At 35.9% G+C, this 19505-nt stretch overlaps 1 protein-coding gene across 3 annotated transcripts in view; it reads left to right on the plus strand.

The window, feature by feature from the left end:
- LOC104609349 (P-loop containing nucleoside triphosphate hydrolases superfamily protein) overlaps positions 1 to 15208 on the plus strand; it is a 32253-nt gene extending 17045 nt beyond the window's left edge. Inside the window, exons 7-14 of one of the 3 annotated variants that reach the window (XR_016077309.1) lie at positions 3356 to 3430; positions 4139 to 4258; positions 7582 to 7752; positions 8061 to 8174; positions 8283 to 8453; positions 8689 to 8712; positions 14682 to 14847; positions 14976 to 15208. Coding sequence is in view for 2 of the 3 variants with exons in the window: in XM_088889624.1 (XP_088745750.1) it covers positions 3356 to 3430; positions 4139 to 4258; positions 7582 to 7752; positions 8061 to 8174; positions 8283 to 8453; positions 8689 to 8712; positions 14682 to 14777 (771 nt within the window). In the remaining variant the exon portion in view is untranslated. Of the gene's footprint in view, positions 1 to 3355; positions 3431 to 4138; positions 4259 to 7581; positions 7753 to 8060; positions 8175 to 8282; positions 8454 to 8688; positions 8713 to 14681 lie in introns of all 3 variants that reach the window. The other 2 variants (XM_088889624.1, XM_010275640.3) reach the window with 2 other exon arrangements.
- Positions 15209 to 19505: the final 4297 nt, after the last annotated feature.

Raw genomic sequence — 19505 nt, forward strand, 5'->3', positions numbered from 1 at the left:
GAAAGCCTTTTAATCTGTTGATCCCTAGCCTATCACTGCCAGTTATAGCAATGTCGTCTACATATACCACCAATAGAATTTTCCCAATGTTAGTGTCATGGTTGAATATTGAATGATCAACTTGACACTACTTCATCCCAAATTCTTTTACCACTTCATTGAATCTACCAATCCAAGCAAACATAGACTATTTCAGCCCGTAAATTGCCTTCTTAAGCCTACATATAGACTTCTTTAAGGAGATCACCATGTAAGAAGGCAATTTTGATGCTGAGCTGAAATAAGGGCCAATCATATATAATTGCTAGAGAGATCAATACATGAATTGAACCAATTTTGGCAACAGGAGAGAAGGTTTTCATATAGTCCACTCCATGCAACTATGAGTAACCATGTTATAATGGTTTGGCTTCTTGTAGTTGCAACACTAGGTCAAGAAGAAAAAGGAGAAAAAAGAGGATAGAATGAATAGTCAAAACTGGAGAGAATGATCTCTTACCCAGTCAACCTATTTATTATATAGGTTTGCAAGACATGTACAATGACTATCATGCCCCTACTTAAGTATGAGGACATGTAACTTAAAGTAAGATAAAAAGGTCAAATCACAACTCAATAAATAAGAACATAAAGACCTTTTCCTTGACCTTTACACTTTGTCAAACTTCAAAGGGAAAAGAATAAGTTTTTTGGGTAATCCTAGCCCAAGTGGGGTCAATTGGAATATGGGTTTCAGAAGGGGCCTGAGGGAAAATGAATGTGCATCCTTAATTCACTTGCTGGATCTTCTAGGACAAATTCTTTTGGACCCGTCCTTGGAAGATTCCAGAATTTGGAAAGGCTTCACAGATGGCCTATTCTCTTGTTCCTCTTTCTTTAATGTTCTTGCCTCACCTAGCAGCCCGGATGGGGACTTCCCTATAAAAGAAATTTGGAGTAAGCCTATCCCCCCAAAAATTCAAGCCTTTTGTTGGGAATTTTTCCTTGGTAAGTTAATACGTGTGATATGTTGCAGAAAAGAAGGCCTTTTGCTTGCCTTTCTCCTCACATGTGCTCCCTTTGTAAGGAAAAAAGTGGTGAGACCTTGACACACCTATTTTTATCTTGTTCTTTTGTGCATCTTGTTTGGGATTCTTTTTGTCTTCTCTTTGGTTGTAGGTGGGTTTCTCCTCAAGATGTGGCAGGTCTTTTTAACCGAGATTTTTTGAGGCAACCAAAGAAAAGAGGGAAGGTTGTGTGGAAAGCAACAAAGGCAGCTATTTGTTGGGTGATATGGGAAGAAAGGAATAATAGAATATTCTTAGAAAAGAGTAAAACCACGGAGGAGGTGATTGAAAAAATCAAAATTAAAGTAGCCCATCGGGTAAGCTCTTTGCATATCTTCCAAGAGTTCTCAGCTACAGACATTATAAGATCCTGGACAGAAGTAGCACAATCTTCAAGAGTGAAAGAGAGAGTAAGGACGGAATGGAAACCCCCAGATGGTAATAGAATTAAACTAAATTTTGATGGAAGTTCATTTGGAAATCTGGGATTGTCAGGTATCGGGGGAGTAATCAGAAATTCTGAAGGGAGGATATTAGCATTATTCTCTGGACCTATTGGCATGGGCAACTCTCTAAAAGCTGAGGTAATGGCTTTGCTACAAGGATTGAAGATAGCCAAGCAACTTGGAATGAGGCAAATTGAGGTTGAAGGGGATTCCAAGGTGATCATCTCTTGGGCTAATAACAATAGAACTACTCCGTGGACCTTCAAACAAGTGATAAAAGAAGTGGAAAAGGTTGCAAGGGAGGTAGTGGCAGAATTCAAATGGGTTAGGAGTGCAAATGGGCTAGCTGATCATCTTGCTAAACAAGGGGTTTTGAGGCAACAATTGTTTTGGGCTGCATTGTAAAAGGGACGGAAATACGTAATCGTATGGGACTTCTAGTTCCATACACAAAGTTGTAAAACTTCTTAAATCTAATTTCAAATAAAAGTTTCCTTTGATGATAAAAAAAAAACAAAAAGACCAAAATAATCCTGACTAGTTGATTCTAACAGGACAAAAGTGCCAAGAATAAAAATTGTTTCTTCTTATGAAAGCTAGCAATATAATTGTTATTATTTTAGTAAGTATGGTAATATAATTATTATAATTAACAATTCCATTCTACCTTTAATCTATAGTATAAATCTTTTTTTTTTTCAAGGTAGAAAAGGTAGCAGGTAAATATGCTATAATTGTTCCATGTACCACATTATGAGAAGGTGCAAAAAGGCAGGATAGGGGGAATGATGATATGAGGAAGAAAAAGTGGAATTAATATCAACAAAGATGAACAATGGACCAACATGAAATGAATTTGAATTGTTTTCCCTATTTAGACAACCATGTTTCAGATATTTTTAATTGTGATTCATATAAATCATTGTGCCAAAATCACATGAATTGTGAATCTGTGATTCAAATCCGTTCTCTCCTATAGGCAGTTCTGGGCACTAATGTATATAAACATGTGTTCGATAAATGCACTGACACTTTGGAGCTTTTTACATTTGGCACTCCAATGATTTGCTCCCAGTCCAGCTATTTGGAGCTTAATCTGCCTTTCCAGGTTCCCAACAATAGCAAAACGAATTTCATTCTATCAATATCATAGCTTGGGCGCCTCCTGAAAACTTGGGCTAATATTTCCAAAGCTGATTTGCACCAAGGAATAAGTGTATGACATTCTCTTCTTCCTTGTCACTTTGGGAAACAAAAGTTCTAAGCTCTAATCACCACTTGACACTTGAGAATTAAGTGTATGGCATTGTCGTCTTCCTTGTTGCACATAATGTCTTCGCTTGCTGTCTTCTTTAGAATATCAACCATCTAAGCTCTATAGTTTCTATCTAAGGATAGAAGACAAGCAAATGCTTTAATTCTTGGAGGAATATAATTTCTATATACTAACAATAGAATGCTCTACCTGATTTCTAATGAGGGCATCATTGAAGAGATTGAAAATTGGTGAATTCTCCATGTTTAACCAGAACTTATAAAAAAAAAAACTTAACTTTTATTATTATTTTTTTACTGCAAGTGTAGCAGTTAGATTTTGAAGATTTGAACTTCTCAAAGTTCAACCGAATTTTATGAGTTTTATGATTCAAAATTCTTTAATTTCAAGTAACACTACATGTCAACCAAAATCCAAATCCTTGTCTTTAGCCTTTTTTGCAATTATTCCCAGCAACTTAGATGGTGTAAGAGTTGGCTGTTGCTTGAGAGTATATTTTTGGACCTTTTATTTTGTGTTAGTATTTCAAGCTTTGGGTATTTTCTTCTTTTTCATTCCTTATAAATACTGATTGAAAAATGTGTCAGAGTGAGGGTCATCGTCAAATATTGACAAGAGAGCTGGAAGCTGTGGGCCTACGTTTGAACAAGAAGCCTCCTCAAGTAAGACTATTCTTTCAAGGATGTTTATGACTGTAAATTATAAAAAATAAGGGATGTTCATGGCTTTCAGCGTTCTCATTTATCTGATTTTATACCTTTGCGTATGCAATCTCATCTCTGTGGTGGTGATATATATTTATATCCATATCTTTATTTATCTGTATTTATACTTGTATATTCTTGCAGATATCTTTTTAACATTTTTTGCAGGCATCTGCATATGAGCACCCATTAACCATCACTGGTTATCCAGTTTTTAACCCATGTGTCTAGGGAAAGTATAAAACTATTTGAAGATACATCTGTCAGTGTACTCCTTCCATAAGAATAAGCTTATGGAAAGATTTTTCTTGGGGGGAGAGGGCTTTGTTTGGGCTTCAGATTTTCTTTGACCTAAGGAGGTGGTTTTCTAGACAATTTGCCTGATGCACTTGGTTCCTATTAGTTTTCCATCTACTGTTGGATCATATATGGGAGTTGAATAGGGAGTAACTGGTTTTCTCCAGTTCACTCAACACAACATTTGTTGAGTTTTTACTAGATTTTTGACAGATAAAACTTGGCATTTTGGTAATTAATTTTTGGTTCAAGTTCAATCTCCTGGACACCAAGCAGAGATATCTGTATGTGAAATATTATATCACTTTGTAGGTTGTAAGGATCTTGAGAATTCTGTTAACTTTTATATTTTTCTTTTCCCATGTGCAGATATACTTCAAAAAGAAAAAGACTGGGGGCATTTCTTTTAACAGCACAGTTCCTCTGACACATGTAGATGAGAAGCTTTGCTATCAAATTCTACATGAGTACAAGATTCACAATGCAGAGGTATCCTCCTATATTTGAATTCTGCTACATTTGTAAGTGCCTGAAATTTAATAAAATGGCTTATAAGAATATACTTAACTTGCCTTAAACCCAACTATTTATGGTGGGCTACCCATAAAAAAGATGAAGTCGAGCAGCATTTGAGATGGATTAGTAAGTTATTGAAGGGGTGAGGTGGAGCCAAAGGTGCTGTCACACAGGAAAGCCCAGTCAACTATATGAAACATGGTGCTAAAATCATTTTAGGTAGTCTAACTGCGAATCCGTAGTTGACCTAATGGTGTGGTCTTATCTAAAGGAGAGGTAAAGAGAAATGAGTGTTAAAGTGCTTCAGCCTAGGTGTCTTTTAGGTCATCAATTTTCAACTGAAGGCCTTGATGGAGCTGCTACCACTGTATGATATTAATTTTTAGCAAGCAAGATAGTATTTTTGAAGAAGACAAGAATCATAACGTTAATTTGGTGTAACAGTTTATCCTCTTCATAGAAATAAGAGGGGACGATTCACCATGCATTTACAGTATTGCCTTTGATCTTTACAGATTAGAAAGAAACTAAGATTACTAGAAGTAACTTGCGAAAAGAAAGAGTATATTTTCCAATGTTTTCTATTACCTGACCTATGATTAGTAAGAATAGATTAATACCTTTTAAAGAGTCAATAAATATAACCAGAGCTGCTTTGATTATTGCTCAACATTAACAAGTCTCTGTGGTCCAGGAATCCTTCAAAATCCCATCTCAGAGCAAAACAACTCATGTTGTCCCATAACTACCAACCTGAAACTTGTGTTTTAGTTGGGTACCTGACTATAAACCTGCATCTTTTTTTGGCCTTGGGTTGATTTCTATCACCTAGGCCTCCAGAGGAATGAATGTTCAAAGAAGGAACATAGCTCTGATTTGACTAGGAGAACTGATCATCCACATGGGAATCTATTAAGACTTTACCATTGTACTTATACTCAGCGAACCAATCTGGACCTCATTTAAGTTTACCCAATCTGATCTGTGGTAACTTGTCAAGTAACCTGGGTTGACATTGTCCTTTTTGTTATCGTCCCTTAGTCTCCCCTTCCCCCATTTATTCTCTCTCTCTCTCTCCCTCTCCCTCCCTTATCTGTATCTCTAATATTTTATTAGTAGGAAATTATAACCATTTTAGTTGCTAATAGTTTTTCAACATGCAATTTCTCTATTATATACTATTTATATTGTATTATTATCTTCGAAATATTGAAATTAATAGGTTTAAAGTGATTTGTCTTTTTAAATACAAGGATCTATCATGGTTTGGTATCAAATTTAATCTTATTTATTAAGGGTTTTGGTGTTTTTAAAATTTAACCTAGAACTTAGGGTTTTCTTTGTCAAAATGCACGAGTCCCTTGGTGCTTTATTGTCAGCCACCCAGAAGGCCAGAACTTAAATGGGATTTTAATCAAACTTCCAAAGTGCTGCTACAGAAAACTAATTGAAAACAGGACTCTTTGGCATCCCAAATAGATGTGTTGGCTAAAGTAGCACATTCTAGTACTAACCTAGATCTCAAATCAAACTTTTCTGTGATGAAAACAGTATTGGGTGGTTCAGTTTTCAGGAACCAAGATAGATGTCCCAACATTGAAAGAGATCAGTGGTCCAGATTGAAATCTGGCCTCAACAATTTTTAACAATTGCAACAATCTGGAATTGGTAAAATCTCTGGCTGAAAAGCATGACAATGCAAGTAACTCTCAACCGTAGGTGGTAATAGCAGGACTCGAATCCGCATATCCGCTGGGACTACCCAGCTAACATACCAACTGGCCACCACTCAGTTGGTATGACAATGCAAGTTTGAGCCTGAGAATGGCCACTTTGTGCAAGATAATGTCAAAGCTTAGGTCTATATCCAGTTCACCCTTCCCAATACCCCTGGGACCAACATTGGGCAATGGCCCTTTGTAACAACCTAGAAATGGCCAATACAAAATTTTTTTTTGGATAATTATACAGAATTAAAATTTCTCTGAACGTTTAAAAAAAGATATTGTCATCTTGGAGTGAATAATTTGATAGTAGAAGGGGATTCCAAGGTAGTAGTGGGCTGGTTGACAAGTCCAGAAACAGCTTGTTGGGGCTACAGGGATCTGTTAAAGAAAGTTAAATGGCTGACAAGAAACATGTCAGTCAGGTTTCAGTGTGCCAGCAGATCAGCAAATGTAATGGCTGATTCTCTGGCCAAGCAAGGGGTGTCAAGGGGAGATCTGTTTTGGGCCAATTTATAATTATGCTTCAGGCTGGTGTATGTTCAGTGGTTATGGTTCAGTCCTAGGGGGGTGGTAACACCTCGTGCCTCCTCCAAGGCTGACTGTATTGTTATTATTTGAATTTATAAAACTATTCTCATTTATAAAAAAAATTACATAGAAATCAACCAAGGAACTTTACCAATTAAAAAAAAAGTCAACCAAAGAACCTAATCTTTAGGCTATGTTTGATTTTCTAGAAAATAAAAGAGAAACAGAAAGACAAGGGTAAGTTCTTAAGGAATTTCACAAAAATCCTCAAGATCTTCCCCTCAACTTTTTGTTTCTATCTTATTTTCTATCAAACGAAACATGATATTAATCACTTTTTTCAATACTTTGTCGCAAACTTCAATTTCACCTTTCTATCGGATATGCATATCACAGATTCTCCATCAGGAAACTCCAGATTTAATTAGTAGACACCCAAAAACATAAGTAAAGCTATCCGTAATTCTTTTTAACCTTGTTCCGATACCATATCACCATAAGTGGATCAAAACTACTTTAGGGTTCCAAGTTCAGACCAAGAACAAAGAAAACAAGGCTAAATGGATGTCTAGAATTTATCAACCTCCATCCCCAAAGATTGAACTAATTTAGAGAGGCTTATATATAAAATTACGAGAATTTACTTTTGGACAAGTAAGAAGAAAATAGAAAGACAACAAAAATCTATCACAATCAATAAAAGACTATACAAAAAAAAAGGAAAAAAGAAAGAAAGAAAAAAGAAAAAGAAAGAAAACAAATGACATAGTGCTACTGCTGTAGACTAGTACAGTGGGACAGCTATGTGAAACCCTTTCACAGGTTTAATAAGTCTTTCTTTTATGAAGTGTCTTGTGGGTAAAATGAACTTTTGAAGATAAAAACGTAATATTGAAGATATAGCAAATGGAATCCCTATATGAAAGGGCATTCTGAACCTGCTCCATTTAATTTGGCAATATCCTGGATGTTATAATTTGAATCCAATTTTTCATTCTTTGTACTATAAAGTGAGTTATATGCTGATAAATTCTCTTATAGGTATTATTTCGTGAGGATGCCACAGTGGATGATCTCATAGATGTTATTGAGGGCAATCGCAAATATATGAAGTGCATATATGTCTACAACAAAATTGATGTTATTGGTATTGACGATGTGGACAGACTAGCCCGTCAGCTAAATTCTGTTGTCATTAGCTGCAATCTGAAGGCAGGTTCTACACCTTTTTTTCTCTTTTAAGTTGTGTACGAAGACAAAAGGAATTAAAACTTGGTTTTGATGCATGACTTGGGTAATTACTAAAGGTGATTATGGAGTCAAGTTGACTCCATTGTATGAAGTTTCCGGTAACTTTGCTACTTGCTTACACAAATCACTTTTGGGGGTGCTAATCAAGATGGGGATGAATCTTCTTCTGGTGTTCAAACTCAAAATTTCTGGCATATCTAGATGGGATTTTCCATTTTCTATGTGCTTCAGCTAAGTATCATTAAAACGATTGTTTGATCTGTTAACAGTTGAATTTAGACAGACTTCTTGCAAAAATGTGGGAAGAAATGGGGCTTGTAAGAGTTTATACAAAGCCTCAGGGGCAGCAACCTGATTTCACTGATCCTGCAGTTCTTTCTGCGGTAGGTTCCTGTCATGTCCTTTTAAGTATTTATGATTTGGTAGGTAAGCATTTCATCTTGGAGTCTTTACTTCTGTTGGTATTGGTTTTCTGTGGTGTCTGGTTTTAGGATAGAGGTGGTTGCACGATAGAAGCCATGTGTAATCACATACACAGGAGTCTGGTGAAGGATTTAAAATATGCGCTGGTATGGGGAACAAGTGCAAGGCACTACCCACAACATTGTGGTCTTGCTCATTCTCTCCATGATGAGGATGTCATTCAGATTGTAAAGAAAAAGGTACATGGACTAGTTTTTGTCAGTTGATTTCCTTGTTTTTCCTTTTTCTTGTTAACTTTGGATCAAATTGTTTTAACCTAATTTTGCAACACTTATACCCTATTTCTGCCACATTGATAGATATGGAACCAATCCAATCTGTCCATCAGATAGGGGATCCTTTGGATTGGTCATGCATTTACTTCTTCAATCCATGTCTATCCTATACTCACACTGTTTATTGGGTTTTTCCCAGGTGATATTTTTCTTTTTGAAGAAGGTAAAGTATTACATTACATTATATTATATTGTATTATATTAATATGGTAATAAGGAAATACATCATCCAATGTACATTGAGAGACTGTTGTACATTGGGAATATACAAAAAGAAACATATGAAGAGCAATCCAAAGAAAGGCCCAACTTCCAAAAAAGAACTAAGTTGGAGACTTAGTTCCTCTGTACACCTAACCAAGAATAAAATATTCCTTTGATATTTCTATATATTTCCTCTATTTCAGTGTATTTGCCCCAAAGAATGTGCTGATTTCTATACCTTTTTCAAAAAATTGTGCTCCAAAACAAGACATTGTCATTTCCTATGTGAATTTGCAATTGATGAATAGATTGTTTGGGGATTCTGGGATGTCATTGCATAGAGAATATAAAGCACTATTCATAGGCTCCCTCTTCTTACCAGGCACCTTTCAAGAGATGCAGTCCATGCTAGGAAAGCTATTTTTGATGGGATGCAGTCCATTCTAGCCCAAGGGAAAAAACATTTTCCTTCTGGACAGTCAATTTGTTATAAAAAGACTGAACTCAACTTGCCTAAATTTTCCCATGACCAAATTCTTTTCATCATCCACCTTGGTATTAGTTTTTTTTTTTTTTTTTTTGCTTTGAATCAGATTTAGCAGCCCAGATATTGGATTGATTTCCAAACTTTTAGTTTCCTTCTAAAGGAAAAACTCTAGATCATCTCATCATTGCCTGTTCATACTTCACAGTAGCACTCTTTATCAGTTACCACAGCATCTTTATCTTGGGTTTGATAAAAAAGGTGAAGGGAATATTTCTTGTAGAGTGAAATCTCCACACCATCTCTGATCATGTTGCCATTTTCTCAACTTATACATCATTCCTTTTTGAAAATCAGTAAGGACTTTTTGAATATCACTCCAAACTGCACAACCCATGGGGGACAAAGCAGGACCAGGGTCTAATGCAGGAGAACAGGTCTAGCAGATCTGTTCTAGTGATTTTTACAGAAAAATCACTCAAACTGTTTGAGAAATTCAAGAGAAAGAAAGAAAATAGATCGAATATCCTCTTTTTTCTTCTTTGAACAACAGCTAATAATGTTCTAATTAAATGAGGCGACCCTCCATGAGCTCCTTATTGTCTAGGCATCACTCTACATGTTAATCTACTTTGGTATTATCTGATTGTCATAGTTATGTAGTATATCCTAGAGGTAGTCTTTATTTTATATTATGGTGGATTGTTGTTACATCATTTGGTGTAGCAATAGAAGACATGCCCTTGCCAAGTTATTTGGTTTTTCATTTGATTGATAGCAACACATTTGTGTTTTATTGGATGGTCATAAGAAATTGTTTTAACTATGTGAACTCATGAAAACCAAATCACCCAAGTATGCATTCACTGAGTGATTTGGTTTATCCTTTTACTTATAGCATGTTAAGGTTTTTTAGAAGCTACAAGGAAGTGTTAATCATTATGTGAACTCATCCCTCAACATGTTAGGCTACCTTCATATTTGTTGATATTCCTAGTAAGGTAGGTAGTGTCCATATCATACGGTAGCAGGTAGTTCATGTATTACTTGGGGTAGCAACAACAAGCATGCACTCATTAGGTATTTTTGTCCTTCATTTGATTGATAGAATGCTTGTGTTTTATTGGAGGATTGCAAAAAGGTGTTGTTACCATGTGTACTAATAGAAACCAAATTACCTAGGCATGCACTCATAAGGTGATTTGGTTTTAAATTTGATTATTAGCATGTTTGTGACTTATTGGAGGCTCACAAGAAATTGTTGTAACCATGTAAACTCATCGAAATCAAATCACCTAGGCATGCAATCACTAAGGTGATTTGGTGTTTCTTTTGATTGATGGCATGTTAGTGTTTTATTGGAAGGCCACAAGAAAGTACTGTGTCCATGTGGACACATTATAACACACGTTAGGCTACCTTGGCACTTCTTGATTGTCATAGTAAGGTAGTAGACCTTAGAAGTAGCCTCTATTTTTTCATGTTAGTGGGTCATTTTTGTATTATTTGGGATAAGAAAAAGCATGCACTTGTTGGGTGATTTGGCTTTTCATTTGATTGTTAGCATGTCTGTCTTTTACTGTAGGATGCAAGAAAGTGTTGTGACCATATGAACTCATTGAAACCAAACCACCCAATCATGCACTCATTTAGTGATTTGGTTTTTTATTTGATTGATAGCATGCATTGATAGCATGCTTGTGTTTCATTGGAGGGTCACATGAAAGTGTTCTGGCCGTGTGAACTCATTGTTCAAAATGTTAGGTTGCCTTAGTATTTCTAAATTGTCATAGTAAGGTAGTAGACCCTAGAGGCAATCTCTATTTTTTCATATGATAGTGGGTTGTTAGTGTGTCATTTGGGATAACAATAAGAAGATGCTCTCATTGGATAATTTGGTTTTTCGTTTGATTTATAGCATGGCTGTGTTTTATTAGAGGGCCACAAGTATGTATTTTGGCCATGTGAACATATTGAAACCAAATCACCTAGGCAAGCACTCATTGGATGATTTGGTTGATAGCATGTTATGCTTTATTAGAGGGCCACAAGACCCTAGAGGCATGCCTTTCAAGGCATCAAGGTGAGAATAGGTGATGGGGTACCTTATTGCCTAGTAGCCAAGGCAATGGCCTTTTTTTTTGAATAAAACCATGAATCCTAGGACAATTCCCTAGGTTCCATGGCAAGTAACAATCTTTCACTATTAATTGTTTATAATCTTTCTCTGTCTTGGTGAATGGTGCTTCTTGTGGACGTTTTAAGAGCACAAGGGGACTGAGGCAAGGAGATCCACTTCCCCCCTTTTTTTATTTGTGTGACAGAAGCTTTGAGTAGATTGATGAAAAGGGCCACCTCTGGAGGTTTTATAAAAGGCTTTGTAGTGGGAGATGAAAGGGTAGGGATTGATGAAAAGGGCCACCTCAGGAGGTTTTATAGAATGCTTTGTAGTGGGAGATGAAAGGGTAGAGTTTTCCGTGCTGCAGTATGCTGATGATACACTTTTATTTTGTGATACTTCTCTCGAGCAGCTTAACTATGCAATGGCTGTTCTTTGGTGGTTTGAGGTTGTGTCGTGTTTACACATAAATCTGCACAAAAGCGAGCTGGTCATGGTGGGGGAGGTACAAAACTTAAAAAGTTGGTCAGACGAGTGGGGGTGTAGATCAGGAAGCCTGCCTTTGAAATATCTAGGGATGCTACTAGCCACAAAATGCAACTCCAAATCAGTGTGGGAACCCATTGTGGAGAGATTTTATAAGAGGCTGACCTCTTGGAAAGCCAAATACCTTTCTTTTGGAGGAAAAGTTACTTTATTGAAGAGTGTATTGTCTTCTCTAACTATTTATTTGCTATCTTTATATCCAATTCCAACTGGAGTAGCAAATGCATTAGAAAAGAAAATGAGAGATTTTTTATGGGGAGGGTGGAGATATGAGAAGAAATACAACTTGGTAAGTTGGAAAAAGGTATGTAAATCTTAACTTAAAGGGGGATTGGGTGTTCGGAGAGTGAAGGATGTTAACACAACCCTTTTGGGAAAGTGGTTTTGGAGGTTTGGTGAGAGCCAAGGAGGCCTATGGAAAAGGGTAATAACTGCCAAATATGGGCAGAACCCTGTGGGTTGGGAGCCCGGGGTGTCAAATCAGTCTTGTGGGTGGTGCTCCATTTGGAGGGGTATAAGGAAAGCATACGACCCTTTTATAAAGAGAGTAAGATTTAAGATTGGAGATGGCCATTAGGTAAAATTCTGGAGAAATGTAAAAAGAAATATGGGTTGAGCCTCTATTTTCGGCCTAGGGAAGGAAGAAAAGAAAAGGATGAAAAAGGAAGAATAAGAAGAAAATAATCAATATGTGTTGATCGGGCAAAATTTTGAGTTACCAGTTCTAGTTTTGAAGTAATCTCTATTTTTTCATATGTTAGCAGGTTGTCTTTGTATCATTTGAGGTGGGAAAAGGCATGCACTCATCAGGTGATTTGATTGTTATGATTTTCGTGTTTTATTGTAGGGTTGCAAGAAAGTGTTGTGACCATGTAAACTCATCGGAACCAAATCATCCAGGCATGCACTCGCTGGGTGATTTGTTTTTTCATTTGATTGATGGCATGTTTGTGTTTTATTGTGGGGTTGCATGAAAATGTTGTAGTCATTTGAAATAACCACTCTATATTTCTAAATTTTCATAGTAAGGTCATACACTCTACAATCTCTAGTTTTTCATATGTTAACGAGTTGTTAGTGTGTCATCTGGGGTAGAAACAGTAGGATGCACTCATTTGATAGTTTGGTTTTTCGTTTGATTAATAGCATGTCTATGCTTTATTAAAGGGTCACAAGTGCTGTGACCATGTCAACACATTGAAATCGAATCACCCAGGTAAGTAGTCATTCAGTGGTACTCACTGAGTGATTTGGTTTATGGCATGTCACACTTTATTAGAGGATCAAAAGAAAGTGTTGTGACCATCACATGTGAACTCATTACTACACATGTTAAGGTATCTTTGTATTTCTTAATTGTCAAAGTAAGGCAATGGACCCTAGAGGCATAGTTTTCAAAGTGTTGAGGTGAGGCTAGGTGGGTGGTGGTTTTTTTTATTGAATAAAAAACCCATCGTTCACTATTAATTATCGCCTAGTTGCCTACATGATGGGATTTTTTTGAATAAAACCATGAATCCTAGGGTAATTCCCTAGGTTCTATAGCAAGAAGCAACCATCTTTTGCTATTAATTGTTTATAATCTTCATAAATGTATAAGCTTTATTTGAAACACAGAAATTCAACATATTCATGGAAAAATGGAAGAAAGAAGAGGAAATTCAGAAAATAGAGGGGCTGTGCTTCTATTTCTGTCTTAGGAAAAGAAGAAAAGAAAAGAGAGGGTGAAAGAAGAAGAAGACAATGATGATAATGTGTTGATTGGATAAGTTTTGAGTCCTTCGAGGGTTCAAGTATACATGTTGATTGAACCCTAACAAATGAGAAAAATAATAAAAGAAACTAGTATTTTAACTTAAACTGAATTAGTTTAATAATATCTATTTTATTATTATCATCTCAAAAAAGTTAAGAATATAGAAGTATCCAAGAGCATTGTGTAAAAAGTATCTTGGTGATAAAGCAAGGTGACCCTCCATGAGGGCCTTATTTCCTTGACAGCTACGGGCCTGACACAGCTTCAAACCACCTTAGATTGTAACCCAGGTTGGTCAGCTGAACCATCACGGAAATATATAGTATCATCTGCAAATTGAAGTATAGGAACTTGCTCCATATTGTCACATGCTTTAAAGCCCTGAATGAACCCCCCTTCAACTGCCTGTTCTTCCATAACACAATTAAAGTGGAATGAGGGCACCTTGCTTAGGTTCCTAGAGATTTTAAAATTTCCACATGATGCTTCATTGGAAAGGATGGAAAAAGTAGGTGTGGTAATACATACCTTAATTCGACTCCATTTAATGAAAGCCCAAAAAAAGACGTATAGTTTGGGCCTCCCAGGAAGCTGGGACTTTTGATTCTTAGCCCACGAATGAATATCAAATAAAGGGGGCATGAGTCTTTTTTTTTTTTTGGAATCCCAACGAAGCTGTCATGGTGTAGACTGGAAACTGCTAATCAACTTGCTATTGATTGGGAGGCTTCAGAAGTTGTACTTCTGAACCCGTAGTGTATCTTAGATTCGTAGTCTAACCATTGCTGGGAAAAAGTTGTGATGTAATAGCGTGTACAAATCAAATGGGGTAGTGAAGATGAGATAATTATAGATATGCCATTCAATATATTGAATGAAGCCTTGCTTGGAACAAGGAGAGTTATTCCTTCAGGCTAGCAAGTTTTGAACTATTTATTGGAGAAATCCAACTATTGTTCTGTTGATTGGCATTTCCTATTCATGTCTATGCTCACTAAGAAAGCTAATGTTTATATCCTTCAGGAGAAGGAAGAAGGGGGGAGAGGTCGGTTCAAGTCCCATTCAACAGCCCCAGCACGAATATCTGACAGAGAAAAGAAGGCACCATTGAAGACTTGAGTACGCCGGTTAATGAGGTCTGCAATTGCTAGCATTCTGATTGGTGTAGAAGAATATGAGTGGCTAAAAGGTATAATTTATTTGCATAGGGTAATGTCATGCAACTTTTTCCTGCATGCTATATGCCGTCTTATCTCAAGATTGACAATGATTAAAACTGAAGAGTACATCTCAGGTTATCTAGTCGTGTTTCTGTAGGGGTAGATGGAAAATGGGTCTATCAGATATGATATTTTGGTCCACATGTTGTATCAAATAGGTTGAATTTCAGTCAACTTCTACAGATATGATATTTTTGTAGAGAAATTGTTATTACTGAGTCCTTCAAGACAGCTACTAGCTTCTACAGAGGTGTAGTTTGGGGTGAAGTTCTTTATTCCTATGTTATTATTGATGTTGATCCTTTTGTTGTATTAACTGTCAAATGAGTTGCATGTGCTGGTCTAGTCTAGAATGGTATACAGTATGAAAGCCATGAAAACGTCAATACTTAATAAGTATTCAGCTTCTACAGAGGCGTAGTGTGGGAGGTCCTTCGCTTTATGCGCATGGTTTTGTTGATTCCTTCTCTTAACCGGCCCTCCTATCGGTCATACCGAGTGCTCGTATGCTATGATAACTCAATTTTACCGTAAACTTCATTTATGCCCCCTCTGGGATTTGGATCTTTATTGGCTTAAGAGGTCAAAAATTTTCTTTTACGAACTCAGGCGGAAAACTTACCAACAAAGAGGGTGGGGAAGTTAACCTTTTAAAAGGCAACATCTATACCATAGGAATGAATATAGGATAGAGGCTGAGTTTTTTTTTTTATTTTATTTTGATGATAAGATAAGGCTGAGTAAGCCTTCTCTGGGATGATCTCTACGTTAAAATTGTACCGAATAGGGATAACGACAGGAAATCAGGAATGTTCTGAAGAAGAACCGAAGGCAAATGAATGAAAAAGTATGAAAATGGTTTGGGAGGGAAGTTCCATTGAGCGTCCATGCAACGCTTGATCTATGTAAGCCTGCAACTGAGATGGGGATCTCCTGAAAGAAAAGAACCAGCCATGCATCAGAAACATCTCCCAAAAAATTTAACATTGTATAGTAGATATTCCCGATTTGTGACTAGATGCCATACTTTCAGAGTGTTCTCGTGGCTTTTGCTTTGTATGGGTTAAAAAAAGTCACCCCTTTTGTAAATAAATGACTGGCTTTGTCATATAATAAGATATAATTGCAATTAACTAGTTTAATTCCATTGCTTATAACTAATCTTTTAGGCTATGTTTGGTTTGAAGGAAAATGTAGGGAAAGAAAGGGAAAGGTAGGGAAATCTTTACAAACTTTGTATTGGTTTCCCTGTCTTTCCCTTCCTTTCCCTACCTTTTCCTTCAAACCAAACATAGCCTTAATATCTACCAAGTGGTAAAATCTTGAACTGCCAACATGATAACACGGGTTCAAGCTTGAGAGTGGTCACTTTTTATGCAAAAAAAGTCAAAGGTTAGGTCTTTCTACTAGTAGAAAGGAAAGCATGTGCAACATGCTATGTAGCCCAATCACAAGTGAAGGCTCTAGGGATTGTTAATCAGATATATAGTATCCTAACATGGTTACTCTTGATCCTATGCGACTAGAAAAGGCATGGTACCCGAAAAACTTTAAACAATCAGAAGCCAACATGACCTTGAATGAATTCAAGTTGATTGGTTACAAATTGGATGATATCCGTTGATCGGTTATCCGTTTTTTAGGTACCATGCCTTTTTTGGTGCCATAATCGGACCTCTGTTCATTTAACCTCTCCATATTATCTATGTATGACACATAATAACTTATCATGGAATTTTACCAACGTGATTATGACTTATGAGGATTTAAAAATTTAACATGAATATAAAATGTAATATCAGATGAGCATAACTTACAATTTTTTTTTTGGAAGGGAAAGCATCCATTTTAAAAAACTCCCTGATCAACAAAATTTTGAGTTTTAAAATTATTCCCAATAATTGAATTTGAACGCTTTCCTGACCAAAGCCGAATCTAAAAAAACAAGTTGGCGAGTTGTCAAAAAGGAGGTAAGAAAAAAAAAAAAAAACAGTTGTGCCATCAAGAAAAGTTTGAAGGTAATTTTTTTAGCAGTGTGTAGAGTCTGTTCTTGTGTGACCCTCCTCTCCCAAACCCAGAAGGGAAAACAACAAATTAGCAACTGGACACGTGTAATGAGAAACCTGTCACAGACTGAATAATGCAAATTCACGACAAGTGCAGTGCAAATAGGTGCAGCAGATGCAGACGTCTGGCGAGGACATTTCCAGCCATTCTCATGTCTCCATCTTGAAATCTCCATATTCCTTCTCTCAGATATATATATCTCTTCAAGAAATCCCTTAAAAGTCATGTCAATATGCATGCGATACTTCTATTACTGGGTACATAATTTCTTTTAAGCCCCCAAAAGAAATACTCCTGGATGGGCGGTTACCAAAATTCTTAAACTGAAAATTTCTGAAAATTTTTCATCATAGAGAACTTAATAGCGTATTGTTGAGGATCAGCAGTTTTAATTTCATACATTACTGTACAATATGAATTATCAGTATCAACTAGAGATAATACTAGGGGTGTAAGTCAGGCTGAATTAGTAAGGTTGGAATCAACTCTAATCCAACCCGAGTTATTGAACCTTCAACTCCTAATCCAACCCAATAAACTTGAATTGGATTGGCCCGATTTCTTCCATCTTCCTTTTTTTTTTTTTTTGCTAAAATATTATTTAAAAAGAACTAAAGATTCGCAGAACAAGGTTAAATGCTTTAGCATTGTTATATGGACAAAGTTATGGTGCTTTAGGAATCATCTTAATATCATGCATAAATGTATATTTATATCTACAAACACGAAAACATGCCAAATTGAGGTTGGTTTTAGTTACCCAAAGCCTATCTCATCCCTATGTCAAAATGTTAAATCCAGTTCATACTTTTCAATACCATCCCAAACCTAAACTTCCACACGACCCAATTCAATTTGATTTTTAGGATGGGTTCATAATTTTTAGATTTAGTTTGGGCTAATCCGACCCAAATTACGTTCCTAATAAATAGTAAATACCAATTAGTAATTTGAACAGTTTAGACGTAATTTTTTTTAATTTTTCTATATAATCCAGAGTGGATTATTAGACAATTTTTTCAAGATCCACTAAATAAGGACCTTACAATAATCGGGCTTGAATCTGCTATCCACGAGCTGTTCCCACATCTCTATTCATGAGACATTATAGTTGTGCATTGGGAATATCTCCTTTATCATTCATAGGGAGATTTTTTCAATACACGGTAGTAGTGCTATGTGGGTAAGGATGTGAGAACAACTTGTGGGTAACGAGATCTGAGTGACAATAATCTGCAATTCAGAACTAAAAAACAAAAAAGATGGTAAGGTCGTTTGTGACATAAATCTCTGCCGTCACAGCTAAGTTGAAAACTTGAAACATGGTTAAGTCCCAAAAATTATCGTCGATCATTTCTTCGGTTTTTGAGAGGGAAAACTGAAAAGTTTCCTGTGACCAGCCTGCCAAATTGAATTTAATACTTACAAAACCGTTCTCATTAGGGGAGTAAAAAAATCGAAAACCGAATCGACAGAAAAAACCAACCAAAACTTAATCGAAAAATCGGTTAACCGAATCAGTTGGTTTGGTGTTTTTAAAAAAACTGAAAGTACTGGTTCGGTTTCGGTTAACCAATATAGAAAACCAGTGGTTAACTGAACCGACCAATATACATATATTTCTATATATTTATGTATATTATATGCATTATATATATATATATATATATTATAAATTAATAAATATGCATTATATATATATATATATATAAATATACATTTACAATATATATTGAAATATTATTTATTATTTAAAATATAAATCTTTATATATTTATAATTTTTTATTATATATTTATATATATTTTTATAATATATATTGTAAAAATTAAAAAACTAAAAATCCAATAAATCAAACCAATCAACCGATTAACCAATAGGTTTTGGTTTGATTTCGGTTACCAATTTTCCAAAAACCGATACTATCAGATCAATTACAAAATATGCCCTATGATTCGAATAACGGAACCGTAAGCACCCCTAGTTCTCACACCATCCTAACGGCACTTTATAGTAATGCATTTGAGAATATCTCCCCAAAAATAAAAATATATAAGGACCGAGATGTTTGTAATGCACGATTTAAAAAGGCTGTGAAAACGGTTATCTGATGATCAAATCCGAACTCCAACCCGAAACCCTCCGGTAAATTTTGAACACGCCAGTGTTCAATGAGAAAGACAAAATATAATATCAAATTGGTTTTTAATTAAATAAAACAATGGCGTGTTCAAAATTTAGTGGAGGGTCTTGGATTTGTCATGTGACGGTGGTCAGGACTAAGGAGAAGTGATGAAAAGACAGAGAGAGAGAGATATGTTGATGATGATTAATAATAGCTTGTATACATTCAATTCAATTCAAATGGTATACATGCTTTTCACTCATCCATCATTCTCTTGGCTGTTTATGTGGAAAGTACGTGGCTTTTAAAATTTAAAATTTTAATTATTGGATGGGCTCCCTCGACTCCATAACAGTCAGATATTTACAGGTAATAATAATTAAATATTAATAATTACCTAGCTAGCTACATGGCTACATACATACATGTATCCAT

This window comes from Nelumbo nucifera, chromosome 6, assembly GCF_055504915.1.
Source record: "Nelumbo nucifera cultivar China Antique chromosome 6, China Antique-T2T, whole genome shotgun sequence".
In the NCBI taxonomy this organism is placed as follows: domain Eukaryota; kingdom Viridiplantae; phylum Streptophyta; class Magnoliopsida; order Proteales; family Nelumbonaceae; genus Nelumbo; species Nelumbo nucifera.